General features: G+C 42.0%; 1 protein-coding gene across 1 annotated transcript; it reads left to right on the top strand.

The window, feature by feature from the left end:
* The first annotated feature begins 339 nt into the window (after positions 1 to 339).
* LOC118965340 (gamma-crystallin M2-like) lies at positions 340 to 1,305 on the top strand. The gene is made up of 3 exons (XM_036984402.2): positions 340 to 360; positions 457 to 699; positions 1,033 to 1,305. Exons 1-3 carry the CDS (start codon positions 340 to 342, stop codon positions 1,303 to 1,305), a joined length of 537 nt encoding a protein of 178 aa, XP_036840297.2.
* Positions 1,306 to 21,760: the final 20,455 nt, after the last annotated feature.

The following is a 21,760-nucleotide window of genomic DNA, read 5'->3' as shown; positions in this document are numbered from 1 at the left end:
GCTTTGTTCTAGGAACTGCTGCTCGCCGCTGGCAACAATTTTATTGGATAAATTAAAACGGTTCTGGAATCAGGCGCCGTGGGATCAAAAGGTCAGCGTCGACACAACAGATCATTAAACTTGGCATGAAGCCGTGGTGTTTTAAAACAAACACAGCATCAGCTGTTGTGCCCTAGTTAATAGTGGTGCGCATTTGAATGACAATGATTCCACCGGCCATGCGTTTCCATGTCATACATATATATAACTCCCCCGGGGCAGAGTCCTTACATTACCGTATATGTCTAGGGGGATATTTTTGATTGTGTGTAGAATAGTATTAAAAAGAATAATCCAAACATGGACCGCATGCAGGGGAAGGTACTATAGGTGGCTGTGTGTGTGTGTGTGTGTGTGTTCCTTCCTCTTTTTTTTTTAAAGTAACCGTTTTTAAAAAGACAACAATCCTTTGTGCAGATCTTCTTCTATGAGGACCGGAACTTCCAGGGCCTCCACTATGAGTGCAGCGGCGACTGCCCCGAACTGAGCTCTCATTTCAGCCGCTGCAACTCCATCAGGGTGGAGAGTGGTGCCTGGGTGGTCTATGAGAGGCCCAACTACATGGGCTCTCAGTACATCCTGACCAGGGGAGAGTACCCCGACTACCAGCGCTGGATGGGCTACAACGACACTATCAGGTCCTGCCGGATTATCAGACATGTAAGTCAAGCCACTGTGAGGTTATTTGTGCGTGGTAGTGGTACATGTTGATTACTCATTCAGGGATCTACACAGACATGCATGCACACACGCATCCGTGCACGCATGCAAACCACACACACACACACACACACACACACACACACACACCAAATGTAATTATTATAGTGCATCCATTTTCATTCTAACACCACAGTGGTGTTTTGATCTGTTGAAACCTGATGTTGGTGTCCCGTATGAGGACACTGATATCCCAGGTATAATGACACAGCTGATTGATCCCTGGGGATATTGTTCAGATGAAGTTTGGAACTGTGCTCCACTGTGTTGTAGACCACTGGCATGCACAGGATCCGCGTGTACGAGCGCCCTGACTTTGCCGGTCAGATGATTGAGTTCAGTGAGGACAGCCCCAACCTGTCTGAGCATTTCCGCCACCCCGAGGTGCACTCTGCCAATGTGCTGGACGGCGCCTGGGTCTTCTATGAGCACCCCAACTACAGGGGGCGCCAGCACCTGCTGGAGAGGGGCGAGTACAGACGCCACACCGAGTGGGGGGGCATGCAGGCCAACGTGGGCTCCCTCCGCCGCGTCCAGGACTTTTAGACCATCCTTGTCATACAGATGTAGGATCTTAATTTGAGCCAGGTTGCTACAGCAGGAAAATGATCCTGCAGCAACAGGAAATGTTCATTATTATGTGGATTATAATTTTTGTAAGGGAAAATCAAGTGGAAATTACAAACTTCAGAAGCCTTTTTCAAAACTCAAATACACTACAGGTTTTTAATTTCCTGCAACAGGGTGATCAAATAAAGACATTGTTATGCTCAACAGCCAATCAGAAGGCATCTGACTTTTTACTTCTTCTCTTTTCCTCGCTACTTCCTTTTCTCTTGATATGTCTTGATTGCATGTGGGGCTCTGTAGGGCCATCAATGGCACCGGTCCATATAGATGGTACCATATAGCGCACTGTAGATGATACCATATAACACACTGTAGATGGATGGTACCATATAACACACTGTAGATGGATGGTACCATATAACACACTGTAGATGGATGGTACCATATAACACACTGTAGATGGTACCATATAACACACTGTAGATGGTACCATATAACACACTGTAGATGGATGGTACCATATAACACACTGTAGATGGTACCATATAACACACTGTAGATGGTACCATATAACACACTGTAGATGGTACCATATAACACACTGTAGATGGTACCATATAACACACTGTAGATGGTACCATATAGCACACTGTAGATGGATGGTACCATATAACACACTGTAGATGGATGGTACCATATAACACACTGTAGATGGATGGTACCATATAACACACTGTAGATGGTACCATATAACACACTGTAGATGGTACCATATAACACACTGTAGATGGTACCATATATCACACTGTAGATGGTACCATATAACACACTGTAGATGGTACCATATAACACACTGTAGATGGTACCATATAACACACTGTAGATGGTACCATATAACACACTGTAGATGGTACCATATAACACACTGTAGATTGTACCATATAACACACTGTAGATGGTACCATATAACACACTGTAGATGGTACCATATAACACACTGTAGATGGTACCATATAACACACTGTAGATGGTACCATATAGCACACTGTAGATGGTACCATATATCACACTGTAGATGGATGGTACCATATAACACACTGTAGATGGTACGATATAGCACACTGTAGATGGGACAATATAACACACTGTAGATGGCTGGTACCATATATCACACTGTAGATGGTACCATATAACACACTGTAGATGGATGGTACCATATAGCACACTGTAGATGGATGGTACCATATAACACACTGTAGATGGTACCATATAGCACACTGTAGATGGTACCATATAGCACACTGTAGATGGTACCATATAACACACTGTAGATGGATGGTACCATATAACACACTGTAGATGGTACCATATAGCACACTGTAGATGGTACCATATAACACACTGTAGATGGTACCATATAACACACTGTAGATGGTACCATATAACACACTGTAGATGGTACCATATAACACACTGTAGATGGTACCATATAACACACTGTAGATGGTACCATATAGCACACTGTAGATGGTACCATATAGCACACTGTAGATGGATGGTACCATATAACACACTGTAGATGGTACCATATATCACACTGTAGATGGATGGTACCATATAACACACTGTAGATGGATGGTACCATATAACACACTGTAGATGGATGGTACCATATAACACACTGTAGATGGTACCATATAACACACTGTAGATGGTACCATATAACACACTGTAGATGGTACCATATAACACACTGTAGATGGTACCATATAGCACACTGTAGATGGTACCATATAACACACTGTAGATGGTACCATATAGCACACTGTAGATGGTACCATATAGCACACTGTAGATGGCTGGTACCATATAACACACTGTAGATGGTACCATATAACACACTGTAGATGGTACCATATAACACACTGTAGATGGATGGTACCATATAACACACTGTAGATGGTACCATATATCACACTGTAGATGGTACCATATAACACACTGTAGATGGTACCATATAACACACTGTAGATGGTACCATATAACACACTGTAGATGGTACCATATAACACACTGTAGATGGTACCATATAACACACTGTAGATGGTACCATATAGCACACTGTAGATGGTACCATATAACACACTGTAGATGGATGGTACCATATAACACACTGTAGATGGTACCATATAACACACTGTAGATGGTACCATATAACACACTGTAGATGGATGGTACCATATAACACACTGTAGATGGTACCATATAACACACTGTAGATGGATGGTACCATATAACACACTGTAGATGGCTGGTACCATATAACACACTGTAGATGGTACCATATAACACACTGTAGATGGATGGTACCATATAACACACTGTAGATGGTACCATATAACACACTGTAGATGGTACCATATAACACACTGTAGATGGTACCATATATCACACTGTAGATGGATGGTACAATATAACACACTGTAGATGGTACCATATAACACACTGTAGATGGATGGTACCATATAACACACTGTAGATGGTACCATATAACACACTGTAGATGGATGGTACAATATAACACACTGTAGATGGTACCATATAACACACTGTAGATGGATGGTACCATATAACACACTGTAGATGGATGGTACCATATAACACACTGTAGATGGATGGTACAATATAACACACTGTAGATGGTACCATATAACACACTGTAGATGGATGGTACCATATAACACACTGTAGATGGTACCATATAACACACTGTAGATGGTACCATATAACACACTGTAGATGGTACCATATAACACACTGTAGATGGTACCATATAACACACTGTAGATGGTACCATATATCACACTGTAGATGGTACCATATAACACACTGTAGATGGTACCATATAACACACTGTAGATGGTACCATATATCACACTGTAGATGGTACCATATAACACACTGTAGATGGTACCATATAACACACTGTAGATGGGACAATATAACACACTGTAGATGGCTGGTACCATATATCACACTGTAGATGGTACCATATAGCACACTGTAGATGGATGGTACCATATAACACACTGTAGATGGTACCATATAGCACACTGTAGATGGTACCATATAACACACTGTAGATGGGACAATATAACACACTGTAGATGGCTGGTACCATATATCACACTGTAGATGGTACCATATAGCACACTGTAGATGGATGGTACCATATATCACACTGTAGATGGTACCATATAGCACACTGTAGATGGTACCATATAACACACTGTAGATGGTACCATATAACACACTGTAGATGGATGGTACCATATAACACACTGTAGATGGCTGGTACCATACAACACACTGTAGATGGTACCATATAGCACACTGTAGATGGTACCATATAGCACACTGTAGATACATTTTCCCCATTGTGTGACATCATCATAGCGCTTGAGGTAAGTTCCCACAGTAGAAGAGTGTTCCAGCAAGCCTTTTGGGGACACATTGCCCCTCCCATCGTATCTACTCAATAGAGTCTCAACACTTACAAATCCAGCATGAATTATAATTTCTGCATTGTTTAGACTAGAAGGAGTGCATCAAGACCATTGATTGGCATACCAAATGAGCTGACCCCCCCCCCCCCCCCAAAAAAAACAACTTCAATAGAATATAAATTAAAGAAATTGATCAGGACCTCATTAGAAAATAACTATGTCGAATAATACATTGTTGGGGAAAAAATGATAAAGTCAAATACAAACACGGTATTTGCAAACTGGTCTCAGAGCATTTTATATTATGCTGTATGTAAATCTGAGACACTCCACTTAGTGTGATATGTTAGGTTTCGTATGGTATGTATTCATTTGTGGATGGCCATCAGTCATTTCGTATGATAAGTTACATATTACAATTTGTATTATATGCAACAAATTTGCTAAACATACAATAGGTTACAAATTTGCAAAATGTACATATATGTGGTATTTGGTGAGATGTTTTTGAGAACAACCAGACTGTGTAATACAGTAAGTGTGTAGTCATGGTGACATCCCTCGGTCATATGAGGTCAACTGAATCTTGTGTACAGTGTTTGTGTCCTGATGTGCCCTCGTGTGACCACACGCAACCAATTGAAATTTGACCCTGCCGCTGTTCGCCCACCAGCCAACTCTTACGAGGAACATTCAGGAAGAGATACAACAATAATACAGTTTCACTCTTTTGTATTTTGTCATGAAGCCACCCGATGATTCCTAACATCAATACACAGAGGTTATTTGGATTGGGAGGCAGGGGGGAGCTGGGGAGTCTGTTTGGGGTGGGGTAAGAGGTGGGTGCAGGTGGTGGTCAATGGGCATGTGGGCTAAAAAGTCTGAACAATGGGTCAGTAAACCCCAGTGATGATTCAGGGGGATTTGCCAATAAGGATCCACAGCAATGTCAGTGGAGGGTATTGTGCTGAGGTGGCAGCCTGATGAGCCTGTGCCAGCAGCCTGGTCTCATAGACTAGACGTAACATAGTAAATGTAAATCTGGAACGTTGGTATGATATGTTACGTTTGGTATGGTTACATAATACAGATGGTTACTTAATTTACTGCCGTGGGCAAAATCTGGGTCATACAGAGTGTTTCTTGGTCGTCTTAAACAAATCTACTTTGAAGCAAAAGTATCCACTTCACACACATGGTTATGGGCTTAAAAAAAGAAGACACCTGTACCATGTCACATATAGAGTTGAAATGTATTACATTTTGAGTTTGAGTTCCAATATTACACTTTATATACACCACAGAAGACTGAAATAATAATAATAATGTTTGACATAGAAAAATAGAAACACAGGATCTTTGTCTGTTCATTAATTATGAAAAATGTTAATAACATTCCACCCCTGAGACAACTGGGTAATTTGACTGCAGGAAAGGGCTACGGCAAAAACAAAAGTAGCATGCGTGCGTGGTTGGTTGGGGTGTACAGATGGGCGTATAACATGAACATCTAGCAACCCAAAGGTTGCGAGTTCAAATCTCCTCATGGATAGCTAACCCGAACTCTAACCCTTTTACCAAACTTAAACCTAGCATTAACCCTTAACCCTGACCCCTAACCTAGCTAATGTTAGCCACCCTACTAGAATTCGTAACATATTATACATTTAGCAAATTTGTAACATATTGTACATTTTGAGAATTCGTAACATATTCTACGTTCTGCACATTTGTAACATCTAATACGAATTGTAATTCATAACGCATCATACGAAATGAACGATGGACATCCATAAATGAATACATACCATACAAAACGTAACATATCACACTAAATGGAGCGTCTCGGATTTACATGCAGAATAACACAAAATGCTCTGAGACCAGGTTGGTGCCAGGGATGGCTGAAATCACACAGTGTTTAATACACAGATGTGGCTGACGATGCAAAAACCAGGCATGGGTCTGGTGGGCCTGGGCCTGCACAGCCCAATGTATTGTACCACATGCCAGCTCTGACACTACTACCACTACCCAGCCTGCATAGGGCCTGCTACCCAGCATGCAATGCACAGTACCGTATCCAGCATCATAATATGACAGGAATGGTAAAATGGATTCCTGCAAGTAGCTACTTTATAGAAGTGTTTTTAGACATCTATAAATAGTGTATGAAAGCATTGATTCTCACCCCATCTTCTAGTCCACACCAACAAATCAATGGCGAGTCACTGTTATTTAGGGGACCTGTAACTCATGGATAGATGATTGTCTGTGATGTGTAAGTGTTGATCATGTCTGGGATTCTCTGCGTTGTTTCATTTCCCTGCGTGCACCATAAATGCATTTGTAGCTATGTATTTGTTTTCTGTAGTCGTTGTGTATTCAGAGTGACAATAACAACAATGCAGTTTCATGAAAGGATTCCCTACATCTTACTTCAGTCAAATTTACCTGTATTATAAACCTATAGGTGTTCATCTCATTGTTTTCCTGTAAGTGCATTCTCTCACTCAATCCCTTTAAATCTCTTTCATAAATCTCTTTGTATACTTGTACAGTATGGGTACCCTCCAGCAGAGGGAATCATTCTCAAGTGTCATAGGGTCGGATTCATGCAAACCTGCCATAGCAAAGTCTTTGCAATGTCTTTGCACATAACTAACACCTTGTGCCGTGCTAAAAGCATTCATCTGTGAGGGAATATCCTTGCTATTTTTACTCTACCCAAAACCATTCAATTGTATCTAACTTGATGGAAAAGGTATATGCAACAGAAATGGACAAATACCAATATTTATGAAATCAAAAAAGGAGGTACTTGTATTATTATTATTATTATTATTATTATTATTATTATTGTTGAAATCAAATGTGCTGAATTGACCATTAGATCTGATAAGGGCTGCAGTTACCAACATCGGCCAACAGAGGGGAGTGTCACTTTCATGTCTGTCTAGTAGTCAGACATGGGACCACGGTGTGGGTGTTACATTTGGCAGCTGCAGAGAGAGGATAAAAGAGTTAGTGCCACCATGAATCCTCTCTGTGAGTCACAAAATGTTGCCCTATTCCATATATAGTGCACTACTTTTGACCAGAGCTCTATGGGCCCTGGTTAAAAGTAGTGCATCACAGAGGAAAAGGGGTGGCATTTGGGAAGCACACTCTCTGTTCTTTGCTGTCTCCTCTCAGATTAAAGGCCCTTTGAGTCTTGCTCTGAAGTACCTGTACCTGGCCCTGTGAACCCACTGCAGCACAGCTTCAAAGGCATATTCATCACTCTTTTCTAGCTACACTGAGTGTACAACATTAGGAACACCTTCCTAATATTGAGTTGCACCCCCTTTTGCCCTCAGAAGGAGCCTCAATTCATCAGGGCATGGAGTCTACAATGTGTCAAAAGCATTCCACAGTGATGCTGGCCCAAGTTAAATCCAACACTTCCCACAGTTGTGCCAAGTTGGCTGGATGTCCTTTGGGTGGTGGACCATTCTTGATACACACGGGAAACAGTTGAGCGTGAAAAACCCAGCAGCGTTGCAATTCTTGACACATTCAAACCGGAGAGCCTTGCACCTACTATTGTACCCCGTTCAAAGGCACTTAAATCCTCTGTCATACACATCTCAATTGTCTTTAACCTGTCTCCTCCACTTCATCTACACTGATAGAGATTTAACAGGTGACATCAAAAGGAGCATAGCTTTCACCTGGATTCACCTGATCAGTCTATGTCATGGAAAGACCAGGTTTTCCTAATGTTTTGTACACTTAGTGTATGTGGGTTCTATGCCGAATTCTCTAAACCAATATGTAAAGTCTCAATACCATTTCAGGCACAATATCTGGTACAAAATGTAGAGGGAATGGTACGATGTTAGGGTAAAATCATTAGGACACATGGAGGTTTACAATGCTGTAATGACCTACAGTGGGGCAAAAAAGTATTTAGTCAGCCACCAATTGTGCAAGTTCTCCCACTTAAAAAGATGAGAGAGGCCTGTAATTTTCATCATAGCTACACTTCAACTATGACAGACAAAATGAGAAAATTACATCACATTGTAGGATTTTTAATGAATTTGCAAATTATGGTGGAAATAAGTATTTGGTCAATAACAAAAGTGTATCTCAATACTTTGTTATATACCCTTTGTTGGCAATGACAGAGGTCAAACGTTTTCTGTAAGTCTTCACAAGGTTTTCACACACTGTTGCTGGTATTTTGGCCCATTCCTCCATGCAGATCTCCTCTAGAGCAGTGATGTTTTGGGGCTGTTGCTGGGCAACACAGACTTTCAACTCCCTCCAAAGATGTTCTATGGGGTTGAGATCTGGAGACTGGCTAGGCCAGTCCAGGACCTTGAAATGCTTCTTACGAAGCCACTCCTTCGTTGCCCAGGCGGTGTGTTTGGTGTCATTGTCATGCTGAAAGACCCAGCCACGTTTCATCTTCAATGCCCTTGCTGATGGAAGGAGGTTTTCACTCAAAATCTCACGATACATGGCCCCATTCATTCTTTCCTTTACACGGATCAGTCGTCCTGGTCCCTTTGCAGAAAAACAGCCCCAAAGCATGATGTTTCCACCCCCATGCTTCACAGTAGGTATGGTGTTCTTTGGATGTAACTCGGCATTCTTTGTCCTCCAAACACAACGAGTTGAGTTTTTACCAAAAAGTTATATTTTGGTTTCATCTGACCATATGACATTCTCCCAATCTTCTTCTGGATCATCCAAATGCTCTCTAATAAACTTCAGACGGGCCTGGACATGTACTGGCTTAAGCAGGGGGACACGTCTGGCACTGCAGGATTTGAGTCCCTGGCGGCGTAGTGTGTTACTGATGGTAGGCTTTGTTACTTTGGTCCCAGCTCTCTGCAGGTCATTCACTAGGTCCCCCCGTGTGGTTCTGGGATTTTTGCTCACTGTTCTTGTGATCATTTTGACCCCACGTGGTGAGATCTTGCGTGGAGCCCCAGATCGAGGGAGATTATCAGTGGTCTTGTATGTCTTCCATTTCCTAATACTTGCTCCGACAGTTGATTTCTTCAAACCAAGCTGCTTACCTATTGCAGATTCAGTCTTCCCAGCCTGGTGCAGGTCTACAATTTTGTTTCTGGTGTCCTTTGACAGCTCTTTGGTCTTGGCCATAGTGGCGTTTGGAGTGTGACTGCTTGAGGTTGTGGACAGGCGTCTTTTATACTGATAACAAGTTCAAACAGGTGCCATTAATACAGGTAACGAGTGGAGGACAGAGGAGCCTCTTAAAGAAGAAGTTACAAGTCTGTGAGAGCCAGAAATCTTGCTTGTTTGTAGGTGACCAAATACTTATTTTCCACCATTATTTGCAAATAAATTAATAAAAAAAAATGTTTTGCTCATTTTGTCTGTCATAGTTGAAGTGTACCTATGATGAAAATGACAGGCCTCTCTCATCTTTTTAAATGGGAGAACTTGCACAATTGGTGGCTGACTAAATACTTTTTTGCCCCACTGTATGACAGATTACAGTGAACATATCAATTATTATTTTGTCCCGGGAAGACTTGAGAAGTGTGTTGAGTAGAAGAAGTGTGTTGAGTAGTAGACAGAGTTATGGATGCAGAGACTGACTATCCATGATATCAAAATTATAGTTTTAACCATGTTGAGGCTACGTATATAGTGTTTGTTTACATTTACTTTGCTTACAAACATTGGAGTAAAACAAGCTTATATTATGGGTTCTGATGGGGTACGACTATTGAGCTGAGCTCATGAGGCATTTCTAAGTTATATTCTTCAAGAATCAATGAGTAAATATCATTCATTTATGATTCCAAGAATGGATGTAGCACCTGCAAATCAAATCAAATCAAAGTTTATTTGTCACGTGCGCCGAATACAACAGGTGTAGTAGACCTTACAGTGAAATGCTGAATACAACAGGTGTAGTAGACCTTACAGTGAAATGCTGAATACAACAGGTGTAGTAGACCTTACAGTGAAATGCTGAATACAACAGGTGTAGTAGACCTTACAGTGAAATGCTGAATACAACAGGTGTAGTAGACCTTACAGTGAAATGCTGAATACAACAGGTGTAGTAGACCTTACAGTGAAATGCTGAATACAACAGGTGTAGTAGACCTTACAGTGAAATGCTGAATACAACAGGTGTAGTAGACCTTACAGTGAAATGCTGAATACAACAGGTGTAGTAGACCTTACAGTGAAATGCTGAATACAACAGGTGTAGTAGACCTTACAGTGAAATGCTGAATACAACAGGTGTAGTAGACCTTACAGTGAAATGCTGAATACAACAGGTGTAGTAGACCTTGCAGTGAAATGCTGAATACAACAGGTGTAGTAGACCTTACAGTGAAATGCTGAATACAACAGGTGTAGTAGACCTTACAGTGAAATGCTGAATACAACATGTGTAGTAGACCTTACAGTGAAATGCTGAATACAACAGGTGTAGTAGACCTTACAGTAAAATGCTGAATACAACCTTGTGTTTACTTACAGGCTCTAACCAATAGTGCAAAAAAGGTGTTAGGTGAACAATAGGTAAGTAAGGAAATAAAAACAACAGTAAAACGACAGGCTATATATAGTAGCGAGGCTATAAAAGTAGCGAGGCTACATACAGACACCGGTTAGTCAGGCTGATTGAGGTAGTATGTACATGTAGATATGGTTAAAGTGACTATGCATATATGATAAACAGAGGGTTTGTGGGGGGGGGGGGGCTCACAATGCAAATAGTCCGGGTAGCCATTTGGTTACCTGTTCAGGAGTCTTATGGCTTGGAGCACAATTGGTTGGGCGCCCGTAAAACTGCTGCCATTTCTTCCCGGCGCCGCTTTATACCCCAGATTGCCCCGTTAATGTTTATTATCACCGAAGACGTGTAAGATGTTCAGATGTCTGACTCTGGTCTGAGCTCATTTGAAGCTTTAATAAAATAGGTGATTACGAGACAGAACAGCGTTTGGGGTTTCTCTTGTCTTTCAACTTATCTCTTCACTGGTGAAAATAACGTGCTATTTTGGGTCTCAGTGCTCATATTCACCGACAGGCATTGTAGGAAGGTCCAAAATACATCTGATGTTTTATATAAGTAGGACAGTATGATTGGAGCTTGTCCTGAGGGAGGCAGAAACAGAGAAGCTTTAGCAGCATGGATCCTCATACATGAAGCCTAGTGACGACTCTGTTATATAAAACCTTCCTCCCACTCCATCTGAGACTGGACTGACACACACTCCAGTGCTGCTGCTGTTAATGTTGTGTAATCCTGTGAGAAACATAGCGCAGGCAAACTACATGTTCTGTATTATGTCATAGCTATAGTGTTGTTAGCCTGGTTACCTCATGTTTTGTCATCTTGCACTTTTGGCGTCATTTTACACAACAGGGTTTGGGTCAATTATGTTCCCAATTCACGAAGTGGATTGAAATCAAATGCATGAATTGAAAAATCCCCATAGAAAACAACGGTAAATGTTCAAATCGCCCGACTGAAGCCATGTTGCGCAATATCACTTCATGTCCTCGTGTTATGTTTGTGGTGTGGGAATGTTACTTTGTTGTGATATTGTTAGCTAATTAGACTAGTGGCAGAGAGAGAGAGGGGCAGAGGGAGAGAGAGGGGGGGAAAGAGGGGGTAGAGACAGGGAGAGAGAGAGGGGAGGAGAGAGAGAGAGAGAAAGAGATATAGAGAGAAAGAGAGAGAGAGAGAGAGAGGGGGAGAGACGGAGGGAGGGAGGGAGGGGGGGACAGAGTGAGTGAGTGAGTGAGTGAGTGAGTGAGTGAGTGAGTGAGTGGAGTAAGGGAGGGCTGCATGGGGAGGCATCTGAGGAACAATGATCCTCTGTATTGTAGCCACTACAGCAGTGTTACAGAGAGAGTCAATGTCATAAGACAAGTTCTGTTGTTGTTCTACTGGATGTTTTTCATCCACTTCTGCCCCTGTGGCACTCTGCCAGCCAGTCCTCTGTTCATCTGTCTGTTACACCATGTTGTTCCTTGATAGAGAGGAACACTCTGCCAGCCAGTCCTCTGTTCACCTGTTCACTATTAGAAAGAAACGGTGCTGTTCTGTTTGCGAACTACAGATGTAGGATCTTAATTTGAGCCAGTTTACTACAGCAGGAAAATAATCCTGCAGCAACAGAACATTTGAATTGTTTTGTGGATTATGAGTAATGGACATTTCTGTAGGGGTTGATACATTTTATGTGAGGGAAAATCAAGTCTGAAATTTCAAAGTGGAAATCTCAAAATTCAGAAGCTTTTTTAAACCTCAAATACACGACAAGTTTAAAATGTCTTGCAACAGAGTGATCAAATTAAGACCCAATATCCTTATGTGACTCTTTCTGGCCTTGGACTGACCTCCCCCAGAGGTTATTGCCATTCAGCTGATTCCATATCATACTTTGATTACATCTTAAAAGAATCATATTCTTCTCGAATGTCAGCCTTTTATATACTAATCTAATCCCCATACAGATTGTAAAATATTGTCATTTATAACGTGTTGTGTTTTGTGTGAGTGTGTGTGTGTGTGTGTGTGTTCAAGTGCTTGCGTGTGTGCATGCGTTCTCGTGCATGTGTGTGTGCGTGTGTGTAGCCCAGATGTAAACAAGAGCATTGGGTAATCAATGACATAGAGATCTAACAATGCTGAGCTCAGCGGACAGTACGGAAATATTCAGTTAGTTTTATCTCTGTTATCTCACAGACCTAAGCTAATCAAGCACGTACTGCATGCTCAGCCTATAAACTGCAGTCTATAACTCAGTGATACAGTACCTGAATGAATGGTCCTTGCGCAGAGCAGAACATGCTAGTCAGCAACATGCTGGATCAGGAAACATACCAGCAAGGACTTGTCTTTTGGACTGGATTTCTTCAGCTATAATCAACAGTGTGATCTATCCCTCAATCAAGGCTAAGGGGATGCATTGAGGCTTAGTCTGATTCTGTATCTATGCTGGCACTTTTGGTTACCGATATAGCTCCTAAATGACTTCCAGGTGTCTTAAAGAGGCGATCACATTATTCTGACTGAGGACAAAGCAGCTGGGGCACCTCACACCGTTGTCCACGGCCAATGCGATTTCTGAGCTCATTTCCTTGACCAATCAGAAGTCCTGTGAGGGTAGTGAGAGAGGCCAGAGGGAGTAATGATCTGGAGATGAGACTCAAGGTCACAGGGAGGTCACAGGGAGGTTACTGGGAGGTGTCTGTGATAGAGCTACTGAGACAGCTCAGACATGTTAGTCTCAATAGCAACTAACTGGGGAGCTACACTGGGGCGTGGAGAAAACAGTAGCTGTTACAATGGGGCGTGGAGAAAACAGTAGCTGTTACAATGGGGCGTGGAGAAAACAGTAGCTGTTACAACGGGGCGTGGAGAAAACAGTAGCTGTTACAATGGGGCGTGGAGAAAACAGTAGGTTTTTAGCTGTTACAGTGGGGCGTGGATAAAACAGTAGGTTTTTAGCTGTTACAATGGGGCGTGGAGAAAACAGTAGGTTTTTAGCTGTCACAATGGGGCGTGGAGAAAACAGTAGCTGTTACAATGGGGCATGGAGAAAACAGTAGGTTTTAGCTGTTACAATGGGGCGTGGAGAAAACAGTAGGTTTTTAGCTGTTACAATGGGGCGTGGAGAAAACAGTAGCTGTTACAATGGGGCGTGGAGAAAACAGTAGGTTTTAGCTGTTACAGTGGGGAGTGGAGAAAACAGTAGGTTTTTAGCTGTTACAATGGGGCGTGGATAAAACAGTAGGTTTTTAGCTGTTACAATGGGGCGTGGAGAAAACAGTAGCTGTTACAATGGGGCGTGGAGAAAACAGTAGGTTTTTAGCTGTTACAGTGGATGAGTAACTTTTGCCTGCATGATCCAGTTGCGAGACACTTTATGAAGTGTTCTTGGGTGTGAGTCGCAATTTTAAGTTGAGCAGCGACAGACTCTCACCGAGCAGCACTGCTTGAGCCCAGGTTTCATTGGAATTAATAGGAAAGTCTGACGCACGCCAAAGGTCACTATAGTGACTCACACCTGGATAGTCTTATCGACAGAAAATTAGAAAATAACATAGAAAACGTGGCTTTATACAGTTTGTGGACATTTACATGAATTACTATATGACTGAAATACGACTCCGTTTATTAGTTATTCGATACACAAACTCCGCCTGAACGCTGCTTTCAGTGTGACACAACAGTTCTAAAAGAGGTCTGCAATCAACCGCCATTCCCAGATGGGTCCTAATGCATCACGAGTTTGGTTGTGATGTTCTCCCATCGTTACAGTGCACTCTCCATTGGTGGTGTTTAACTTCTGTAGGAAGAAGAGGAGAACGGGTTCAGTCATCCAAAAGAAAAAGAAAAAATAACAACTTTTTTGACATTTTCCAGTCAACATATTTACAACAAAATTGTTGCATAGAACTGCGAGTGGATCACATTTGCAAATACCTTCTTCCCCCCCCCCTCTATGATGGAGTTGTTGTTCTCATTGGAACTTTTAACACGTGCGAGAGAAACAAACAATTTACCTCCAAATGTTACCTACCCACCAGGTGAACCGGAGTGAGAGGGCCAAAGAGGAGGAAAAAGGCTTTTTGAGTGGTGGTGACAAACTCTTCTATAAAGTTCTTCCCTCTTCAACCTGGTCTCAGAGCATTTTGTATTATTCTGCACATAAATCCGAAACACTCCTTTTAGTATGATATGTTGGTATGGTATGTATTAATTTGTGGATGTCCATTTCTTATGATATGTTATGAATTACAATGTGTGATATGTAAAACATTTGCTAATCATATAACATGTTACGAATTTGAAGAAACGTACAATATTTACATTTTTCAAAATGTACGATATGTTACGAATTCTAGCTAGGTGGCTAACATTAGCTAGCTCGCTAATGTTAGCTAGGCTAGGGGTTATGGTTAAATTTAAAGGGTTAAGGTTAGGGTTAAGGGAAGGGTTAGCTAAAAGGGTTAAGGGTAGGGTTAGCTAAAAGTGTTAAGGTTAGGGGAAGAGTTAGCTAACATGCTAAGCATTTGCAAAGTAGCTAAAAAGTAGTAAGTAGTTGAAAAGTTGCAAATTAACTCAAATGCTAAAGTTGTCTGTGATTAGATTCGAATTCGCAACCTTTGGGTTGCTAGACATTTGTGTTATATGCCCACCCATCCACCTCCCTTTTGTTTTTGCATTAAGTAGCCATCTGTCTTACAGTGTGTAACCGTACCAAACGAAACATATCATTCTAAATGGAGAGGCTCGTACAGAATAATATGAAATGCTCAGAGACAAGGTTGCTCTGTTGCAACGTCAGTGCCTTATCTTTGCAGCTACAATGGGGTCTGGGACAAGAGTCACATTTCACAGGTCAAAAGTTATGCAAAGGGTCATGAAGCCATCATACAGAGTACAAAGCAACCCCTTGAGCTAAACTGTAGATATCCAAAGTAATCCACTCCAAATAAATCTATTATTAAGGTCATTATCCACAGTGGTTTTTCTCTACTGGCCCATCCAGCCTTTAAAACAGGCCTGCTGTATGTGTAGTGGTGTGTATGTGTATTATGTATGCAGTGAAATGAATGGCCTCATCGGGAACTTGAAAGATTTTCTGATCTAATCTATTTGAATCTCCGTTGATTTCTTCACTGTGTTGCGGGAGGGATAGGAGACAAGTGCAGGGGAGAGGAGGGGGTTGAGCTCTGTGCAGTGGGCACCATCACGCCCCAGTTAGCTCCACTCTCACCATGCATGCGGGAAGAGCGATCGCTGGGCACATCTCTCTGGCAGCTGGCCTATTTTAAGAGCAGCGTCTCGCCCCATCGACCAGCGTTAAGGCTGGGACACTGAACACGGGAGCCGGGGTGCGAATCCCAGATACCACCACAAAAACATGTCCGTAACAGTTAGCTAACAGTAGTAGTATTAGGACACATTCTTAAAGTGAAAACAATCCAGAGTCGATCCACTCCAGAGTAGATCCAATCCAGAGTCGATCCACTCCTGAGTAGATTCAATCCAGAGTCGATCCAATCCAGAGTAGATCCAATCCAGAGTAGATCCACTCCAGAGTAGATCCAATCCAGAGTCGATCCAATCCAGAGTAGATCCACTCCAGAGTAGATCCAATCCAGAGTAGATCCACTCCAGAGTAGATCCACTCCAGAGTAGATCCAATCCAGAGTAGATCCAATCCAGAGTAGATCCAATCCAGAGTAGATCCACTCCAGAGTAGATCCAATCCAGAGTAGATCCACTCCAGAGTAGATTCAATCCAGAGTAGATCCAATCCAGAGTAGATCCACTCCAGAGTAGATTCAATCCAGAGTAGATTCAATCCAGAGTAGATTCAATCCAGAGTAGATTCAATCCAGAGTAGATTCAATCCAGAGTAGATTCAATCCAGAGTAGATTCAATCCAGAGTAGATTCAATCCAGAGTAGATTCAATCCAGAGTAGATCCAATCCAGAGTAGATCCACTAAAGAGTAGATCCACTAAAGAGTAGATCCACTCCAGAGTAAATCCACACCAGAGTAGATCCACTCCAGAGTAGATCCACTCCAGAGTCGATCCACTCCAGAGTCGATCCACTCCAGAGTCGATCCACTCCTGAGTAGATCCAATCTCGAGTAGATCCAATCCACAGTAGATCCACTCCTGAGTAGATCCAATCTCGAGTAGATCCAATCCACAGTAGATCCAGAGTTCGATATGATTCTCATACTATCAGCCAGGTCACCTGTGATACAAGTCAGTATTGGACGTCCATCCATGTCTGAGGACGTTGGGAGATGAAGTGGAAACCGGCCACTAGAGGCAACAGTGAGCATGTTACTTTGAAGTAGATTTCGGTTTTGCCAGGGCATGTGGACAGGGATGGGTGTAAGCATCTGCCTCTATTTCCAAAGGTTGCAAGTTTGAATCCAGCGATAGAAAGTTGTTTTTGATATTTTGGTTTTAAGCCTATCCCAGACCTTAACCATTACCTTAATTACCTCCATTCAGAGTTAATGTCTTACCTTAACCATTCAGAGTTAATGTCTAACCTTCAACATTCAGAGTTAATGACTTACCTTAACTATTCTCAGTTAATGCCTTACCTTAACCATTCAGAGTTAATGCCTAACCTTAACCATTCAGAGTTAATGCCTAACCTTAACCATTCAGAGTTAATGCCTAACCTTAACCATTCAGAGTTAATGCCTAACCTTAACCATTCAGAGTTAATGCCTGAACTTAACCATTCAGAGTTAATGCCTTACCTTAACCATTCAGAGTTAATGCCTGAACTTAACCATTCAGAGTTAATGCCTGAACTTAACCATTCAGAGTTAATGCCTAACCTTCACCATTCAGAGTTAATGCCTGAACTTAACCATTCAGAGTTAATGCCTGAACTTAATCTTAAACACTTTGACATTTGATGAGTGGAACAACTTAGAAATTTGACGTTAAAGAAACATGGATGAACATCTAATTGTGACGTGAGATTCTGAGAGTGGGTAGCATACTATATCCCATATTCCAATCCATCACGTGGTTCATCACAGAAGAGTGAAGTTCTCAATAGTTTGCCCAGGCCCCACTTTTCGAGCCTTCTAGCTCTTCTAGAATCCTGTCCAGGTTCTAGAACTACAAGTGGCAGCAACCTCCTCTCTTTGCAAAGAGGACAGTGAGATCTTACTATTATGCATAGTTGTTGCCTTTTGCTGAAATGACTGTTGAAAACATGTGCCTTAGCTTTTAGAACGTTCTCCCATGGAACGTACGTACTGTATAGAGTCCAAGTAGGTCATCAAAGGAGTGCCTACACGCACACGCACACACACACTAGGCATGGGCATGTGACAGGGTTGCTACAGTCTACACACACACACACACATTCTTATGAGTACTACATGTACTAACCTGTCTAACTCGGCGGCTCAGCAGTGAGCTATGACTGAAAATAGAAATATATACAACTGTGAACAGCGAGCAGAAAACGATAAGCCTAGCAGCCTGAAGGCCTATAAATACAGGGACGCTAATTGAGTACAGTTTGATCCCTGACTCCAACTGAGGAAGATCAGTCAGAGTGTGAGTCAGGCTGAAACACAGTGCACGGTCCTCTAACGCTTTCATTATATGACCTGAAGACATGCTCACAGAGTTCAGGCTTTCATTATATGACCTGAAGACATGCTCACAGAGTTCAGGCTTTCATTATATGACCTGAAGACATGCTCACAGAGTTCAGGTTTTCATTATATGACCTGAAGACATGCTCACAGAGTTCAGGTTTTCATTATATGACCTGAAGACATGCTCACAGAGTTCAGGCTTTCATTATATGACCTGAAGACATGCTCACAGAGTTCAGGCTTTCATTATATGACCTGAAGACATGCTCACAGAGTTCAGGCTTTCATTATATGACCTGAAGACATGCTCACAGAGTTCAGGCTTTCATTATATGACCTGAAGACATGCTCACAGAGTTCAGGCTTTCATTATATGACCTGAAGACATGCTCACAGAGTACAGGCTTTAATTTTCACTGTAAGGTGAGTCATACATTGTTAGTCCTAAGAGATTCCACACACTGGGAGAATTTCTCTCTGAGGAGCGAATGAACGTCAATGGCCTGTTGTTGAAGCTTTCATTTACTTTACCTGAGTCACCAGGGTTTCTTTGTTTGTTTGTGCGTTCCTCCTCCTTCACCCTCCTCTCTTTCTACATCTCTCTCCCTTATCCGTCTGTTGCAACAGTATTTCATTTGTTTGGGATCCCCCAAGGCACAGTGCTCAGCTCCGTTTCTTCCTAAAAAGTGATTGTCATACTTGTTTCTGCCCCAATACAACAACGGAACTAATAGGAGAGTAGCTTTTACACAAAGGGGATGTGAGGAAACATCTCGGTGTTGTCCTAACAAATGCCAAGGGGAAACGGGAGACAACCAAGAGAAATCCAACACCAGCTGCAGAAGAGAGCTGAACACAGATAGGTAGCTAAGGCTGCAGTGGGTTATTTTGGCTCCATGCCTGCAGCTTCATGTTTTATATAAGAGCAAATCAGACATGGTGCTGTGCATATGGAGAATGTACAGTGAATCTGACTCAGAAACCTGGGTTGTATTCCCTCAGCAGGGGAGGGACTAGCTGAACTTGTCCATTAAGAAACTATTGTTTTTGTTTTCCGAACGAATATGACCCTGCTGCACACTGCTCTTGAAGATCATACATCATTACAATAATGTAAACGGCTCAACTCACAGTGTTCTTCAAGCATAGTGCATGATCCTCTGTTATGTCAGAAGGTAAAAGCCTATGTCTGGGGGGGCAGTTGTGGTATTACTAAAGTAGGAAACATTTGGTTTGGTTCTGGGTATGTTTTAAACAATAGAGAATATCTCCTCGTGGATAGAAAAATATCCTTTTTCAGACTGTCTTTCCTATCTTGTTGGATATTTCTTGTTTACCTTAATTTGGCATTAGTTTTCTTTAACTTTTCATTTGATGGTTAGTGATAATCCCAACAGCCAGCCTCAAAATAATCACTGGCCCAGGTAATAATGGTCTTCAGCTGATTGGTTCAACTGACAGGTTGTCACATGGGTTCTAGCACTAACTGTATACGTATGGCAGCAGTTGCACTCCTTTGCATAGAGAAGGGATCTTATAGATTTGATTCATGATGATCAACACTAATCAATAGCTATTGTACCCAAGAAACATCTCATTTAGCCTTTTGCTGAAACAACTTTTTTTGTTTTGTTAAATGAACATAATGTAGAGAGAAGTGGGTCATTGACGTTGCTGCTATAACCTAATCAGTAACCCAATTTCATCATTTAGGAATTGATTCATTCTAAATCGGCACAATCATACGTCTTCCTTTCCCTTACTCTCTAATGGACAGTTCTGTCTGTCACTCCAGCTACAATATCAGTCAGCAAGTCAGCCAGTCAGTCAGTCAGTCAGCCAGCCAGTCAGTAAGTCAGTCAGTCATTCAGTCAGATACTCAGTCATTCAGCCAGCCAGTCATTCAGTCTGTCTGTCAGTCAGTCAGTCATTCAGTCATTCAGCCAGTCAGTCATTCAGCCAGCCAGTCATTCAGTCTGTCAGTCAGTCAGTCATTCAGTCACTCAGCCAGTCAGTCATTCAGCCAGTCAGTCAGTCATTCAGTCAGTCAGTCAGCCAGCCAGTCAGTAAGTCAGTCAGTCATTCAGTCAGATACTCAGTCATTCAGTCAGTCAGTCATTCAGCCAGTCAGTCATTCAGTCTGTCAGTCAGTCAGTCATTCAGTCAGATACTCAGTCACTCAGTCAGTCAGTCATTCAGTCAGATACTCAGTCATTCAGTCAGCTACTCAGTCATTCAGCCAGCCATTCAGTCACTCAGCCAGTCAGTCACTCAGCCAGTCAGTCACTCAGCCAGTCAGTCATTCAGCCAGCCAGTCATTCAGTCTGTCAGTCAGTCAGTCATTCAGTCACTCAGCCAGTCAGTCATTCAGCCAGTCAGTCAGTCAAACATCAGGGCCTTTGTTATACCAAAATATACCCACAATTGAAAACATATCTGAATATACAAAGCTACCTTAAACATGACAGTAAACCCACATGTGATCAGTAACTCCATCCACACACAGGCTGCTTGCCTTTCTTCACTGTTGTTGTTTACATTACAATGACAAGATGAAGTGATACTGTGTATGAGTTGATGCAATCACTATGTCACAATGAATATAGGATATAAGAGGCTGGATGAATACAATGGATAGAGGATGAAGTTGGACAACACAGGACACAGGACATTATCCCTGATAGGTTAATAAGTGGACATGATGTGTCCCTGATAGGTTAATTAGTGGATGTGATGTGTCCCTGATAGGTTAATAAGTGGATGTGA

Source organism: Oncorhynchus mykiss, chromosome 7 (genome assembly GCF_057628025.1).
Source record: "Oncorhynchus mykiss isolate SJ-2025 chromosome 7, ASM5762802v1, whole genome shotgun sequence".
NCBI classification, from domain to species: Eukaryota; Metazoa; Chordata; class Actinopteri; order Salmoniformes; family Salmonidae; genus Oncorhynchus; species Oncorhynchus mykiss.
Note: the sequence above shows the minus strand (reverse complement) of the source record. Positions and strands in the feature narration are given on the sequence as shown.

Bases quoted from the DNA above. Each gene is read 5' to 3' on its own strand.
- LOC118965340 (XM_036984402.2), top strand. From the start codon at position 340: ATGGACCGCATGCAGGGGAAG. The intron at 361-456 runs GTACTATAGGTG...TCCTTTGTGCAG, and splicing joins TGGACCGCATGCAGGGGAAG to ATCTTCTTCTATGAGGACCG. The intron at 700-1,032 runs GTAAGTCAAGCC...ACTGTGTTGTAG, and splicing joins CCTGCCGGATTATCAGACAT to ACCACTGGCATGCACAGGAT.